The 15,996-nt window shown below is 44.7% G+C and overlaps 1 protein-coding gene across 1 annotated transcript; it reads left to right on the forward strand.

Moving 5' to 3' along the window:
* Positions 1-1,518: 1,518 nt before the first annotated feature.
* Positions 1,519-15,951, forward strand: TMEM185B (transmembrane protein 185B). Its single transcript, XM_073241310.1, has one exon. It carries the CDS (start codon positions 3,201-3,203, stop codon positions 4,251-4,253), a length of 1,053 nt encoding a protein of 350 aa, XP_073097411.1. The 5' UTR covers positions 1,519-3,200; the 3' UTR covers positions 4,254-15,951.
* Positions 15,952-15,996: the final 45 nt, after the last annotated feature.

Genomic DNA, 15,996 nt, shown 5'->3' on the forward strand with positions numbered 1-15,996 from the left:
TTCACTCAGCCAATGTTTCTCCAGCACTTGCTATGATGAAAGTGTTGGCTGGGTGTCCAGAACTCAAATCTCATGGGGAGAAAGATGGCTGAACAGTGACTCAACCTAGGGAAATGAGTCCTGTGATAGAAACAAAGCCCCTAATGCTGTGGGAAAGAGAAGGGTCACTAGTCCACCAGGGGTCAAGGTTTCCCAGGGCCTGAAGTGTTGTCTTGGGTCTTGGTGGTCCAGGGAGGAAAGAAGCTATGTGGAGGTGGGCTGCCTGAGGGAACAGCAGGGTCTTAGAACACAGAGATCATGCATGGCCCACTGCGGGGAAGGACAGCAGATTAGCAGATCACAGGAAAGGTACTTGGCCAGCAGGTGGGCCAGGGCAAGCTCAGGAGGGCCTCCCAGGCCAGAAGGGGAGTTGGGAGGGAGGATGCTAAGCAGGCATGGGGACACATGTCAGTGCACCCAGACTTGGAACAGGCAGGCCTGTGTTGGTGGACTAGAGCACCCATATCCCCACACACCATCTCTAAATGAATGAATTTATGCTTTGGCTTGTGTACTAGCCTCATAGCTATGGCACCTAGCACATAGCTAATAGTCCATGTTAGCTTTAAAAGTAAATATAAAGGCAAGGGAAGGTCCCTGAGAAACTGACCACAGCGAAGGAATGGTGATCAATGCACAGAAGTGGGGGTACAGATTTGGGGGCCTGGCAAAGCCAGGTGAGGGGACAACAGACAGCAGCCTTCTACCTGGGGCTTTGGCATAAACCTGGCTTCAGGATCTGACCTCCCTCCAGAGTGGGGCAGCAGGGGTACACCACACCAGGGCAGACCACCTCAAGAGCCTCCTTCCCAGCTGAGGAGAAGCATGTGCTTGTCTTCAATGAGGAGCTCTAGAGATGGGAAAATACTCTCCGAACTCCAGTCTTTGCCACAAAGCTGACAGCAGAGGCCCTGAGGTCATCCTGCTACAGGGAGAAGGGGTTGAGTGGGGGGGTAAGGATTCCTGACTGTCCCAGCAGTCCAGGGGACCTGACTCTGCCACTGCCTCCCTGCAGAGCTGCTGGCAGACTCCTCCTGTCCTCAGGCTTTACTTTCCCCAATGTAGTAATATTCATAGCTCACATTTCTTTAAATGCAAAGTAATTTCCACATATTGATTTATCTAATCCTCAAAATAATCCATGTTTATTATCCCATTTTATAGTTCGACTGGTACAGGGTTTTGAATTTTAAACTTTAGCTCACAAATCCCTCTTGAAACAGTAAAAGAAAAATCAATACACAAAACAGAGAGCAACTCTGGATAGAAGGAAAAAGTTGACAGAGAAAGGCTAGAGCACCTCTTAGCTAACATTCTCCCCACAATGACTCCCAAAATGTTCTTCAGAAGCAAGGGGCCCAGAAGACACATCTATGACATCAGGGGTTAGGGCAGAACCCTGAGGCCTGGTAGGAGCCACTCAGCTGACAGTCCCTCCCCCAGGACTACCCAACAGCCCCGGCTGAGGTGGGAGTTAGCAAAGTTGCTGGGAGATCTCTGAGGGCTGGTACTATCCACCCTACACCAAGCTCCGGGAATGTCCTGGTAACGCTGACCTGGAAAAGCCATCTCCTGGGTCTGGACCGCGACCCCCACTTCTCTCTCAGGAAGCTTTTCCTTGATATCCCATGGAGACTGACACCAGATGTGTTCCTCAGATGGCCTCCTCCCTCAGAGCCCAGTACTTGAGTGTGGGCATTCCAAAGCTGCTGCAGGGAACTGGACTGCGGGGGACGGGTGGGGACTGAGAGGCAGGAAGGACAAGGATCCAGGGATCTGCTGAGCACAGGAAGACTGGAGAATGAGGGAGAAGTCTTCCAGGGTCTGCCCAGCTGGCGAAAGAGGGTAGGGGCGTGCTCCGAATCACAGACCTGCTGCAGCTCTGCTGGCCCCTGGAGCCCACTCAGGTCAGGCCCCAACTTAATAGCCCAGGAAACCGAGGCCGAGACAGAAGTAACGAATCTGGCTAGGTTTCTCACGTGATGGATTTTTAGGGCCTGGACTAGAACCGAAATTTCTTCACTTCTGGCCCTTTTCCCAACATTGTTCTGTGAAAATCAGATTTAGGCAGAGCCAAGTAAATCAAAATGAGGATTACGGACTTAAAGTCAAGAGCCCTGAATCTGAGTCTCCATTCTGCTCCTAACCTGCTCGGTTACCTGAACCGGGAAGCACCTGCTTTCTGGGTCCAGTTTCATCGCCTGCTCCGCAGAACACTGGAGTTCTGCGAGGTCTAAAACCCTCCCCAGTACCTGCGCTCCACCTCTCGGGGAAAAGGCGCAGGTGTAAGACCACCGCTGCCGCTTCGGCACTCGGCCTCGGCCATTTCACAGGTAGCCTGAGAGTTAACTATCCGTTGCCCCGCCGGGTGGAGTCCAGCCCTGGAAGCTATTTGTTCCTGGTCAAGTCCCGCTACCCTACCGAAGGCATTCATTCCCTCCCTCCTCGGCATTGGGACCAACCCACCGCCTCACTGGCGCGCGCACATACACACTCGCACACCTGCCCTGTGCATTCATAGCTACCGGCACCCACTCCCTCGCTCACAAACTCCCACACCCGGCCACCACCCGCTTTCGCTCGTGCCCAGGTCGTTTTCGGATCCGCGCTCCCGGAGCCGGAGCCTCACGGTGGGTGCCCGCGCCCCAAAGCCGAGGCAGAGGGGTACAGGGAACGCGAGCGGCCCCGCCCCTGGGCTGGCCGGGAGGATGTGAGCTCACGCCCGCCTCCGAGCCCCAGGCGCCGCCAGGAAGCGCCCGCCGGAAGCTACGGTCCGCTCGCTACCGACTGGCTGTCGGAGTTCGCTCCTCGTCAGGACTAGGGCCCGAGCCGCTCGCCCGCCCGCCCCGATGCTACGCGCAGTAGCTGCTTTCCAAATGGGTACGGACTGAAAGAGGGCGGTGGTGGGGCTGCGGTAGCGCCCGGCGCCGAGACGCCCCGCCGCCTGGGCCGCTGGGAGAGCGCGGGGGCGCGCCCCACGCCCCACCGCACTTCCGGCCTGGCCACGTGACCCCGCACGCACGTGTTTTGACTTCTCGGCGCCGTGGGCCTAACCACCTCCCCGCGGCCCCGGCCGCTTCTCAGCTGGAGCCGCCGCAGGCTAGGCCCGGCAGCGACGGAGACGCGGTGCCCGCTAAGAGGGACTGAGACGCGGCTTCGCCATGAACCCCAGAAGCTTGTTCCAGGACTTCAACCCTAGTAAGTTCCTCATCTATGCCTGCCTGCTGCTCTTCGCCGTATTGCTGCCCCTCCGCCTGGACGGCGTCATTCACTGGAGCTACTGGGCGGTCTTCGCTCCCATATGGCTGTGGAAGCTCTTGGTCATCGCGGGCGCCTCGGTGGGCGCCAGCGTTTGGGCCCGCAACCCTCGCTATCGCGCCGAAGGGGAGGCCTGCGTGGAGTTCAAAGCCATGTTGATCGCAGTGGGCATCCACCTGCTGCTGCTCATGTTCGAAGTCCTGGTCTGCGACAGGATGGAGAGGGGGACCCACTTCTGGCTGCTGGTGTTCATGCCGCTCTTCTTCGTGTCCCCAGTGTCCGTGGCCGCCTGCGTCTGGGGCTTCCGACACGATAGGTCTCTCGAGCTGGAGATCCTGTGTTCTGTCAACATCCTGCAGTTCATCTTCATCGCTCTGAGGCTGGACAGGATCATCCGCTGGCCATGGCTGGTGGTGTTCGTGCCCCTCTGGATCCTCATGTCGTTCCTCTGCTTGGTTGTCCTCTATTACATCGTCTGGTCGCTCCTGTGCCTGCGGGCCTTGGATGTGGCTGCAGAACAGCGAAGAACACACGTGACCATGGCCGTCAGCTGGATAGCAATTGTGGTGCCCCTTCTCACTTTTGAGGTTCTACTGGTTCACAGATTGGATGGCCACAATACATTCTCTTACATCTCCATATTTGCCCCCCTTTGGCTTTCATTACTAACTTTAATGGCTACAACATTTAGGCGAAAAGGGGGCAACCACTGGTGGTTTGGTATTCGCAGAGATTTCTGTCAGTTTGTGCTGGAAATTTTCCCATTTTTAAGGGAATATGGGAACATTTCATATGATCTACATCATGAAGATAGCGAAGATGCTGAAGAAACATCCATTCCAGATGCTCCTAAAATCGCTCCAATTTTTGGAAAAAAGGCCAGGGTAGTTATAACCCAGAGCCCTGGAAAATATGTTCCCCCACCTCCCGAGTTAAATATTGATATGCCAGATTAAGTTCCTTTTCTAGAGAGCAGCATCAATGGAATAGAAACCATTCACAAACACAAAATCCACCTTACTTTTGCCTCTTTGTTCATCCATCCCAGACCTGAAATTGAAGACAGGCTTCAGACACCATCATCTCATGCTTGTTGAGGACTGATGCCTGTCAGTGACTCATCAGGATATACTACAGATATAGGAGGTTATTTTACTTTCTGGCTGTGTTTGTAAGTGGTGTGTATACATGTGTGAGAGAGCTTTCTGGTTTGGTGCTTAAGGAGCTAACTTGGGAGCAGTAAGTTAAATTGCTTTAGTAGGTCCTTAAATGGAATAGCCAATGCAGCTCGGTATTTTTATGTGTACTGTACCTATCAAAGGTATTGTTGAAAATATTATTTTTATACACTGCTAGTCTAAAATTGTATTTCAGATTGTGCCTGTTGTGACATAATCAATAGCAATGCAAACAATTCTCTTTCCCACTTGTTTATAAGCCTCATAGTTATTATTGTTAGTGTTCCTAGTGTTAAAACAGTGTTCTCTTTGAGCTTTGCTGATATTGGTCTTTAATATCCTAATAGGTGAATTTTTCTAATGCCCTGAATCCATACATATATGATATTTATATGAATATTTTAGCAGTGTAATATATTATGTTGAATTCCAGTTCTGTGCAGCACAATGTATTATGTTAAAGTATTTTTTAAGTTTATATGTGAAGATAAGTGTTTATTGCAGATATCCTTAAAGATTGCTTTAAACATTAGTATTTTACCCAGTGTGGAATCTTATCACAGTACTAGTCATGAGTATAGGGAATGAAAATCCCATGGATCTTAATATTCAGGTGTTAGGTGACTCAGTCTGTACAGTTTTAAGGCCTCTCTTAGTACAGGGAAGAGCCACCATCCTGTGGGAACAGGTGATATGTTCCAGTGTAGTACCAGGCCATAAAGTGACACTTATTTGGTACCTTGAGTTTTCCCACACAGGTAGTACCATCTCTTCAGGAAGAACCACAATAAACAATAAGTTATTTGTGCATATTTTAAAATCTTAGAATATTAGTGGTCTACAATATAAAGTATTACTTGTCATTGGAAAACTGGAGAGAGTGGTCTTAAGCAAAAACAACTAATAGGATCAGGTATTATTTTAAGGATGACACTTTTTGATCTATCAGCAACAGGGAAATAATAGGTCAGGCAGTTTTTAAAATAACTGCAATGTTTCTTTAAGTACTGGTGGTACACCATAGAATCAGAAGGGCAAAACCCTGATCCTGGGAGAGTGATGTTCTTCTGACTGAGAACAAATAAATAACATTGAAAAGAAGGTTAAAATAAAAAGGTATAGAGATATTACTGGGGAAAAGGCTGGAAGGAATCCTTTTTTTTTTTACTTTATTATTTTTTTATTAAGGTATCATTGACACACAATCTTTCGAAGGTTTCACATGAGCAACGGTGGTTACTGCATTCACCCATATTAGAGTCACCCCCACACACACCCCTTTGCAGTCACTGTCCATCAGCGTAGTAAGATGCTATAGAGTCACTACTTGCCTTTTCTGTACTATACTGTCTTCCCTGTGACTCCCCTACATTATGTGTGCTAATCATAATGTCCCTTAATCCCCTTCTCCCTCCCACCCACCCATCCTCCCCTTTGGTAACCACTAGTCCCTTCTTGGAGTCTATGAGTCAGCTGCTTTTTTGTTCCTTCAGTTTTGCTTTGTCGTTATACTTCACAAATGTGTGAAATAATTTGGTACTTGTCTTTCTCCTCCTGGCTTATTTCACTGAGGATAATACCCTCTAGGTCCATCCATGTTGTTGCAAATGCTAGGATTTGTTTTCTTCTTATGGCTGAATAGTATTCCATTGTGTATATGTACCACATCTTTATCCATTCATCTACTGATGGATACTTAGGTTGCTTCCATTTCTTGGCTATTATAAATAATGCTGCAGTGAACATAGGGATACATATGTCATTTTTAGTCTGGGATATTGTTTTCTTCAGGTAAATTACTAGGAGTGGAATTCTGGGGTCAAATAGTATTTCTACTTTCAGTTTCTTGAGGAACCTCCGTATTGCTTTCCACCGTGGTTGAACTAATTTACATTCCCACCAGCAGTGTAGGAGGGTTCCCCTTTCTCCACATCCTCGCCAGCATTTGTTCCTTGTATTTTCAATGGTGGCAATCCTAATTGGTGAGAGGTGGTATCTCATTGTGGTTTTAATTTGCATTTCTCTGGTGATTAGCGATGTGGAGCATCTTTTCATGTGCCTGTTGGCCATCTGAATTTCTTTGAGAAGTGTCTGTTCAGATCCTCCACCCATTTTTTAATTGGGTTATTTGCTTTTTGGGTGTTGAGGCATGTGAGTTCTTTATATATTTTGGATGTTAACCCCTTGTCAGATATGTCGTTTACAAATATATTCTCCCATACTGTAGGATGCCTTTTTGTTCTACTGATGGTGTTCTTTGCTGTACAGAAGCTTTTTAGTTTGATGCAGTCCAATTTGTTCATTTTTGCTTTTGTTTCCCTAGCCAGAGGAGATGTGAAAAAGTTACCCATCTTTATATTCAAGAAATTTTTGCCTGTGTTTTCTTCTAAGTTTTATGGTTTCATGACTTACATTCAGGTCTTTGATCCACTTCAAGTTTACTTTTGTGTATGGAGTTAGACAATAATCCAGTTTCATTCTCTTACATGTAGCTGTCCTGTTACATATAGCTGTCCCATTTTACCGACACCAGTTGTTGAAGAGGCTGTTATTTCCCCATTGTATATTCATGGCTTCTTTATTGTATATTAATTGATCGTATATGCTTGGCTTTATATCTGGGCTATCTATTCTGTTCCAGTTATCTGTGGGTCTCTTCTTATACCAGTACCAAATTGTTGTGATTACTGTGGCTTTGTAGGAGAGCTTAAAGTTGGGGGACATAACCACCCCAGCTTTATTCTTCCTTCTCAGGATTGCTTTCGCTATTTGGGATCTTCTGTCATTTCATATGAATTTTAGAACTATTTGCTCTAGTTCATTGAAGAATACTGTCAGTATTTTGATAGGGATTGCTTTAGGCAGGATGGCCATTTTGACAATATTAATTCTTCTTATCCATGAACACAGGATGTTTTTTCATTTATTGGTGTCTTCTTTAATTTCTCTCATGAGTGTCTTGTAGTTTTCAGGGTATAGGTCTTTCACCACCTTGGTTAGGTTTATTCCTAGGTATTTTATTCTTTTTGATGGAATTGTAAATAGAATTTTTCCTGATTTCTGTTTCTGCTAGTTCATCGTTAGTATATAGGACTACAACAGCTTTTCTGTATGTTAATTTTGTATCCTGCAAATTTGCTGAATTGAATTATTAGTTCTAGTAGTTTTGGGGTAGATTATTTAGGGTTTGTTATGTATGATATCATGTCATCTGCAAACAGTGACAGTTTAACTTCTTCCTTACCAACCCAGATGCCTTTTATTTCCTTGTGTTGTCTGATGCCGTGGCTAGGACCTCCAGTACTATGTTGAATAAAAGTGAGGAGAGTGGACATCCTTGTTTTGTCCACAATCTTAAAGGAAAAGCTTTCAACTTTTTGCTGTTAAATATGATGTTGGCTGTGTGTTCGTTGTATATGGCCTTTATTATGTTGAGGTACTTGCCCTCTATACCCATTTTGTTGAGAGTTTTTATCACAAATGGATGTTGAATTTTGTCAAATGCTTTTTCATCATCTATGGAGATGATCATCTGATTTTTGTCCTTTTTGTTGATGTGGTGGAAGATGTTGATGGGTTTTTGAATATTGTACCATCTTTGTGTCCCAGGAATAAATCCTACTTGATCATGATGATCTTTTTGATGTATTTTTTAATTCGGTTTGCTTCTGTTTTGTTGAGTATTTTTGCATTTATGTTATCAGGGATACTGGTCTGTAATTTTCTTTTTTTGTGGTGTCTTTGCCTGGTTTTGGTATTAGGGTGTTGCTGGCCTCATAAAATGAGTTTGGAAGTATTCTCTCTTCTACTTTTTGGAAAACTTTAAGGAGGATGAGTATTAGGTCTGCACTAAATGTCTGATAAAATTTAACAGTGAAGCCATCTGGTTTGGGATTTTGTTCTTAGGTAATTTTTTTATTACTAATTCAATTTCATTGCTAGTAATCTGTTCAGATTTTTCTGTTTCTTTCTGGGTCAGCCTTAGAAGGTTGTGTTTTTCCAGAAAGTTGTCTTTTTCTTCTAGGTTATCCAGTTTGTTAGCAAATAATTTTTTATTGTATTCTCTAATAATTATTTGTATTTCTGTGCTGTCCGTAGTGATTTTTCTGTTCTCATTTCTGATTCTGTTTATGTGTATAGACTCTTTTCTTGATAAGTCTGGCTAAGGGGTTATCTATTTTGTTTATTTTCTCAAAGAACCAGCTCCTGCTTTCATTGATACTATTATTTTATTCATCTCAATTTTATTTATTTCTGCTGTAATCTTTATTATGTTCCTCCTTCTACTGACTTTGGGCCTCATTTGTTTTTCTTTTTCAAGTTTCATTAATGGTGAGTTTAGACTGTTCATATGGGATTGTTCTTCTTTCCTGAGGTAAACCTGTATTGCAATATACTTCCCTCTTAGAACAGCCTTCACTGTATCCCGCAGATTTTGCAGTGTTGAGTTATTGTTGGCATTTGTCTCCATATATTGCTTGATCTCTGTTTTTATTTGGCTGTTGATCCATTGGTTATTTAGGAGCATGTTGTTAAGCCTCCTTGTGTTGGTGAGCTTTTTTGTTTTCTTTGCGTAGTTTATTTCTATTTTCATACCTTTGTGGTCTGAGAAACTGATTGGTACAATTTCAATCTTTTAAAATTTACTGAGGCTCTTTTTTGGCCTAGTATATGATCTATTGTTCAAAGTGTTTCATGTGCAGTTGAGAAGAATGTGTATCCTGCTGCTTTTGGGTGGAGGGTTCTATAGATGTCTATTAGGTCCATCGGTTCTAATGTGTTGTTCAATGCCTCTGTTTCCTTACTTATTTTTTGTCTGGTTGATCTGTCCTTTGGAGTGAGTGGTATGTCTCCTAAAATGAATGCATTGCATTTTACTTCCCCTTTAATTCTGTTAGTATTTGTTTTACATATGTCGGTGCTCCTGTGTTGGTTGCATAGATATTTATAATGGTTATATCCTCTTGTTGGACCGACCCCTTTATCATTATGTAATGTCCTTCTTTGTCTTTTGTTACTTTCTTTGTTTTGAAGTCTATTTTGTCTGATACAAATACTGCAACTCCTGCTTTTTTCACCCTATTATTTGCATGAAATATCTTTTCCATCCCTTCACTTTTAGTCTTTTAGTCTGTGTATGTATGTCTTTGGGTTTGAAGTGAGTCTCTTGTAGGCAGCATATAGATGGATGGGTCTTGCTTTCTTATCCATTCTGTAATTCTCTGTCTTTTGATTGGTGCATTCAGTCCATTTACTATTTACTTTTAGGGTGATTATCAATAGATATGTACTTATTGCCATTGCAAGCTTTAGTTTTGTGTTTACCAAAGGTTCAAGGGCAGCTTCTTTACTATCTAACAGTCTAACTTAACTCGCTTAATACACTTGTTTCAAACACAATGTAAAGGTTCTTTTTTTTCTCCCTTCTTTTTCTTCTTCCTCCACTGTTTAAATATTAGGTGTCATATTCTGTATTCTTTGTTTATCCTTTGACTGACTTTGTTGGTAGTTGATTTACTTTTGCCTGTGCTTATTAATTTGTCTACTTCCTTTATTGTGGTTTTATTTTCTCTGGGGACAACTATTTAGCCTAAGGAGCACTTCCATCTATAGCAGTTCCTACAAAATACACTGTAGAGACCGTTTGTGGGAGGCAAATTCCCTCAACTTTTGCTCATCTGGAAATTGTTTAATCTCTGCTTCAAATGTAAATAATAATCTTGTCAGATAGAGTATTCTTGGTCCAAGGCCCGTCTGTTTCATTGTATTAAATACAGCATGCTACTGTCTTCTGGTCCATAAGGTTTCTGCTGAGAAGTCTGATAATGGCCTGATGTGTTTTCCTTTGTATGTGAACTTTTTTCTCTCTCTGGCTGCTTTTAATATTCTGTCCTTGTCCTTGATCTTTGCCATTTTAATTATTATGTACCTCTTCATGTTATCTTCCTTGGGTCCCTGTATTGGGAGATCTGTGCACTTCCATGGCCTAAGAGACTTTCTTTCCCCAGATTGGAGAAGTTTTCAGCAATTATTTCCTCAAAGACACTTTCTATCCCTTTTTCTCTCTATTATTTTTCTGATACACCTATAATGCGAATATTGTCCCATTTGAATTGGTCACTTAGTGCTCTTATTTTTTTCATTCCTAGAGATCCTTTTTTCTCTCTGTGCCTCAGCTTCTTTATATTCCTGTTCTCTAATTTATATTTCATTTACCATCTCCTCTACCTTGTCTAATCTACTTTTAAACCCTTCCATTATATGTTTCATATCAGATACTGTATTTTTCAAAGTTTCTCTCTTTCTTGAAGTCCTCTCTGAGATCTTGAATATTTTTCTTTACCTCTGTGAGCATGTTTATGATTTTTATTTTGAAGTGTTTATCAAGATGATTGGTATTTTCAGTTTCACTTAGCCCTCTTTCTGGTCTTTGAGGGATTTTGTTTTGTATCAGGTTCTTTTGCCATTTCATATTTCTAATGATTACTATGGAATAACTTCGTGTAGCTGGCGCCCTCTAGTGCCAGAAGCTCTACTCTCTGGAGCTGCGTAGCACCTGGAGCCATGGTTGGGGGTCGCAGGCGAGCAGCACCCAATGCCTGCCAGGAGGTACAAGCTCTTTCCTGCTTCCGGGCTATAATGCCTGCCTCCACTGCCAGGGCCCATGAACTTAGCATGCAGGGAGGAGCCTCTGCATTATGGCCCTGTATCTACTGTGGGTGGGGCCACCTTCCAGCTGGCCTGGCACAATGGTGGGGGCAGCAGGATTGAAAACCAGTGTTAGTCGGGAGGAAGGAGCAGCAGGCTGTGTATCACAGTGGGGACCCTCAGTCTGCATTGCCAGCCAGGGGGATGGATCGCCTGAAGCTCCTGAAAGTTCCCAACCTCCTGGGCTAACTGTGCCAGGACGATTTTGTCCACCTGTCCTTTCTCCTGAGCAGCCAGTTCTCTGTAATCCTTGCCCCGTTAGCAACCCTTGCCCACCTTTCGTTTATCCAGGGCAGCTGGTTGTGGGTACCTGTTCTCCACAAGTGGCTGAAATCTCAGTCTTTCCGAGTATTCTGCCTGTCTGCTTTCCAACCCCACTAATCTCCAGAGCACCATGTAATGTGGATTCGTGCTCTTGGAGCAGATCTCCAGGGCTGGTGTTCAGCATTTCTTGGCTTCTACTCCCTCCCTGCTCCATTTCTCTTCCACCTGTGATCTGGGGTGGAGGGAGGTCTTGGGTTTCACTGGATCATGGCTTTGCTACTTTATTCTTTTCCATGAGGTATTATTCTCTTTTCCCCAGATGTAGGCAGTCTGTCACTGTCTTCTTTCTGGTCACTCTTTCAAGCTTATTTGTATTTCCTGTATTTTCGTATTATATATATGGTTTTGGGAGGTTTCTGCCTTCTCATGCCACCTTCTTTTCTTCTCTGGAATCTGTATTATTAGCAACTTGGTAAAAGTGATCCCAGTCAGGCTCCATATGAATTAGTAAATAATTTACCTGGCAAAGGGGAATGCTAGGAACAAATGCTAGTCCTTGGAACCTAGTGTCTGAAAGCCTGAGGATGCTACAGCACAGTTTAGCTAATATGGGGCAGAGCTCACACAAACACACACACACACACAATGTACATGTTCCCACTAGCCATTCAAATATAGGAAGCAGCTCTGAGCAGCAGTGGATGTAAAATTTCATAAGGATTTATTCATTCATTTTCTCAAAAAATGTGTATTGAGGACCTACTCTGAGCCAGACATGGGGCTAGACAGTGGGGATACAGTAGAGAGCCATTCAAATGTGGCCCCACCCCACAAGCACAAAGTATAAAGTTAAAAGTGACAGTAAGAAGATAGCATTCTACCTGTGGGAGGGAACAAGCAGGGTGTGCAAAATACATGGAAGGATGCTACTGGCATCGGAGTGACCTTCACGTACAACTTCATGCCCACCCTTACTTTCAGGAGCCCCATGCTCCTGATTGCCCCTCCACCTCCAGATACATCTCAAACAACATTGATAGGAATATTAGTAAGGTTTAGGAGTAGAGGAGTAGGTTTGGGGGCAACTGGGTTCACCAGCCCCTCCTGGCTGTAGTTTCAGGCTTGGAGCTTCTTGGCACCTTGGTGGGATTCCTTCTAACTTTGGAGTTCCTGCCCACACCCAATCCATCTTATGCCCTCTACTCCTCCAAAGCCTAGTACTGGAGTGCCTGTGTGTGGAAGTGATTACAAGCCTCCTCACCCATGGGGGCCAATAGGTGTCAGATTCATTTCCACCTCAAAAACTTCAGATAAAAACTTGGAGTCACAGGCTGTGGAAAGTTAGTCTGTAAAAGTTGGGCTGAGCTGTACCTGAGGATTTACCTAATTACCATGAAACTCTGGCTCTCCACAATATTTAGCATGTATCAAATTGTGTACTTAGTTTTTCCTGTAAGATGGTATGTCAGCTTTTCCTGCAAAACTAACTCAAAACCCTCCATGGTTGGTAATTGCAAATTCCCCCTTTCAGGCTTACAAGTTGGCAGGCATTGGGTTTGATCCAGGTCTTCACACACATCCCTTCTCTATTCTTGATCCCAGGTGAAGGAGTAGCATTCCCTGGGGTATGTCCTATCATGGCAGAAGCACACAAAGCCAAGCCAAACCCTGCAAGCACAATATAATCCCCACTCATGGGTGAAGTATGTCAAGTATACCCATTCTGTGGGCCAAAGCAGAAGGCCAAGCCTGATCTCAGTGGGCCAGTACACCCCCCAGGGACAATGACAGTCTGCAGAGCTTTTGCAAGATAGTTCTAAAGATCAAAAAGGAATCACAAAATTTGAGGAAAAGATCATAAATGATTTTTTCCTCTCTGCTTTACAAACATTCTGTTATTTCAAAAAGGTAGTTGTTTAATGTTGTAATAATAATTAGCAGGAAATCTATTTGAGGAGGCAGGGGACTTGAAGCAAGATGAGGAAGACCCTGAGTTTAGGCCACTCTGTAAACTAGAAAGAGGCCCTGGAGACTCCAAACAGGACAGTTTTCTGGCAGTGCTATGCTCCAAAGGCTTCTTGTGGGGCTCTGCAGGATGCTCTGGAAAGGTCAAAACAGCACAGGGAGATCACTGGAGGAGGCACTGGACTGAGGAAGAAGCAGAGTCTAGGTAGGCCTCAGAAGCACCCTAGATAAAGTGGGAGGCAGGCTCTCCATCCAGCCTTCTCCATCCAGGATTGTGGATGGCTAACGAGAGAGAAGACTCCAGTACAGGAAACTGTCAGAGCAGGCAGAGGCTCAGACTGATAGCAAGCCTGGCATCTTGCACAGCAAGCACATAGGGATCAAGGGCAGTTGTGTGGAGAAAGCCAGGCAAGGTTGTAGCTCAGGGACCATTTGGTGAGGATGCTACAGCTGGTGCCCCACCGTTGATTGACCACATGACACTGTCACCAGAAAAGTAAATGCTACCAGTGTCACCCTTGGAGCTGCCAGTAATTCCTCAGCTGTGTCTGCCATTAGCTCAAGATGACAGAACCGAGAGGAAGGATATGACTGCATATACCTTGCTATGCATACCCTCGGTTTGTGTTCATTCTGCCCCTTGGAGAACAGAAGAAGCAGGGAGAATAAGGTCCTTCAGCTTTGATAGGAGGAGGCAGGGTTCTCCCCGAACTCATTCCGGAAAGGATTTGCCCAAAAGGAAGTGCACGCAGGTGCTGGGTAACCAGAGATAGTGACAGAGGTCCGCTACTTCCAGTCCCTTTGCTGTCTGACACACCTTTTCCCATTGCTCATCCTTCAGAAGCAGTGCCTCCATCTAGCATGTGCTTCATTACTGTGCATTGCCCCAAAAAGGAGGGTGGCCCAGGCTGTGTTCTTAGTGGCTGGTGGCCTGGTGTGTGGGAAGACTGGCTTTTGGGAATGGTCTCAGACTGATCGACAAGACTTTGAACTTCCCATACTTCTTGAACTACAATTGGTTAAAGCCTGGAAGGGCCAGGTCAAAGTGCCAGAGTGGCTTTGAGGGGGCAATGAAACTGGCTCATCCCTGCTTCATTCATTGCTTCATCCAGCAATTAATCTGGGGTATTTAGAGGTGTCTCTTGCCTCTAGCTCTGTCCTGGTTCTCTCCACACATTGTCGAATGTGTGGCTTAAAGGTAACTACTACAATCTGCCTCCAAAGTGCAGTCCGAGGACCCCCTGGGGACCACGTGGTCTTTCTTTTCCCACTACACCTCTGGGTGAGGGAAGCCAATTCTCTTCATATTCTGCAGTGAAGACAACACACTGCAACAGATGGAATGCAGACACACAGAGAGAATCCAGCTTCCTTCTCTCCTGCCAGACATTAAAGGTCTGCAAAAGGCAACAATGCCACTCTTCTACTCACCAGATTTTTTTTTTTGTTGCTCTAGGAAACATGCTTACTTTTCCTTAAAAAAGTTAACATGTAATATATTTATTGTTTTTAAATGAATTAATATTAAAGTTATTGGCTTTAATTTCTACCATGGTAAATGCAGATATAAGTCATACAAACCAAGGTCCTTGGGGTCCTCAATAATTTTTAAGAGTGTTAAAGGGGTCCTGTGACCAAAACTTTGAGAACTGTATTATGCCTTATATTATGGTGGGGGGAAAAGGGAGGAAAGAAAACTAAAATTGGGTGGAAGTTACTCAAATCCATATGACACAGCAGGGAAGGGAAAATAATAGCAGTGTCTTATCTGCAACAGCTCACAGGATGGCTTCCCTCCTCAGCAGCTCTCCATGTTACTTCACCCAGTGGGGTAGCTCACACCTTCGTTCCTGGGGGATCTGAGCCCTTTGCTTGTGCCGCTGGCATCTCATTTTACCTAGAACTAAGAGGAGTTCAGAGGAGCTCCTGGACTCTGGCCATTTTGTGGGAGCAACACTGTTTGCTCTTCATAGTCCTTCAGAAGGGCTGGGCTGTTGTCCTGGGGGTGGTTGGGATGGGGGATTTTTATCCTGACCACTAAGAGGAAATGGGGATGGACAGGCACTCCCCAGAGCACACAGGCCGCCTTCTCTTGTAAGAATAGAAATAGGTTAGCATAAGAGTAGCCATCTTAAGGGCCAAGAAGCCATTTTCTGAGTGTGTGTCACTTAAAAATTAAAAACAAGAACTGGGTAAGGCTTTGAAAAACAAGTTAATCAATCATGGGCACTGGAATCAGGCAGTGGTGACCCCTGGTCAGCTAGCCTTGGTCAGTAAATCCTACATACCAAGCTTATTGTGTGGAATCGCCCTGACAATTGAAGAGTGGTCTTATCTTGCTCCTGCCTAACTCCAGAATGTATGTCTTGCAAGAATAATGTATAGCTGTGGGAAATTACTATGAGTTAAGTGCTTTGAAAATGCTATATAAACCCTTGGCTTTGAGTGCTCGGGGTCCTTGTTGAAACCCGCTGTGTTGGGCAGACACTTGGACCCCAGCTAGCTGGAATAATAATAAACCTCTTGCTTGTTGCATCGATCTGCCGTGGCCTTCGTCTCCTCACTGGGGGGAAGCGCAGACCGG

This window comes from Manis javanica, chromosome 7 (assembly GCF_040802235.1).
Source record: "Manis javanica isolate MJ-LG chromosome 7, MJ_LKY, whole genome shotgun sequence".
NCBI classification, from domain to species: domain Eukaryota; kingdom Metazoa; phylum Chordata; class Mammalia; order Pholidota; family Manidae; genus Manis; species Manis javanica.

Coding starts and splice junctions, on each gene's coding strand:
- TMEM185B (XM_073241310.1), top strand. CDS start 3,201: ATGAACCCCAGAAGCTTGTTCCAGGACTTCAACCCTAGTAAGTTCCTC.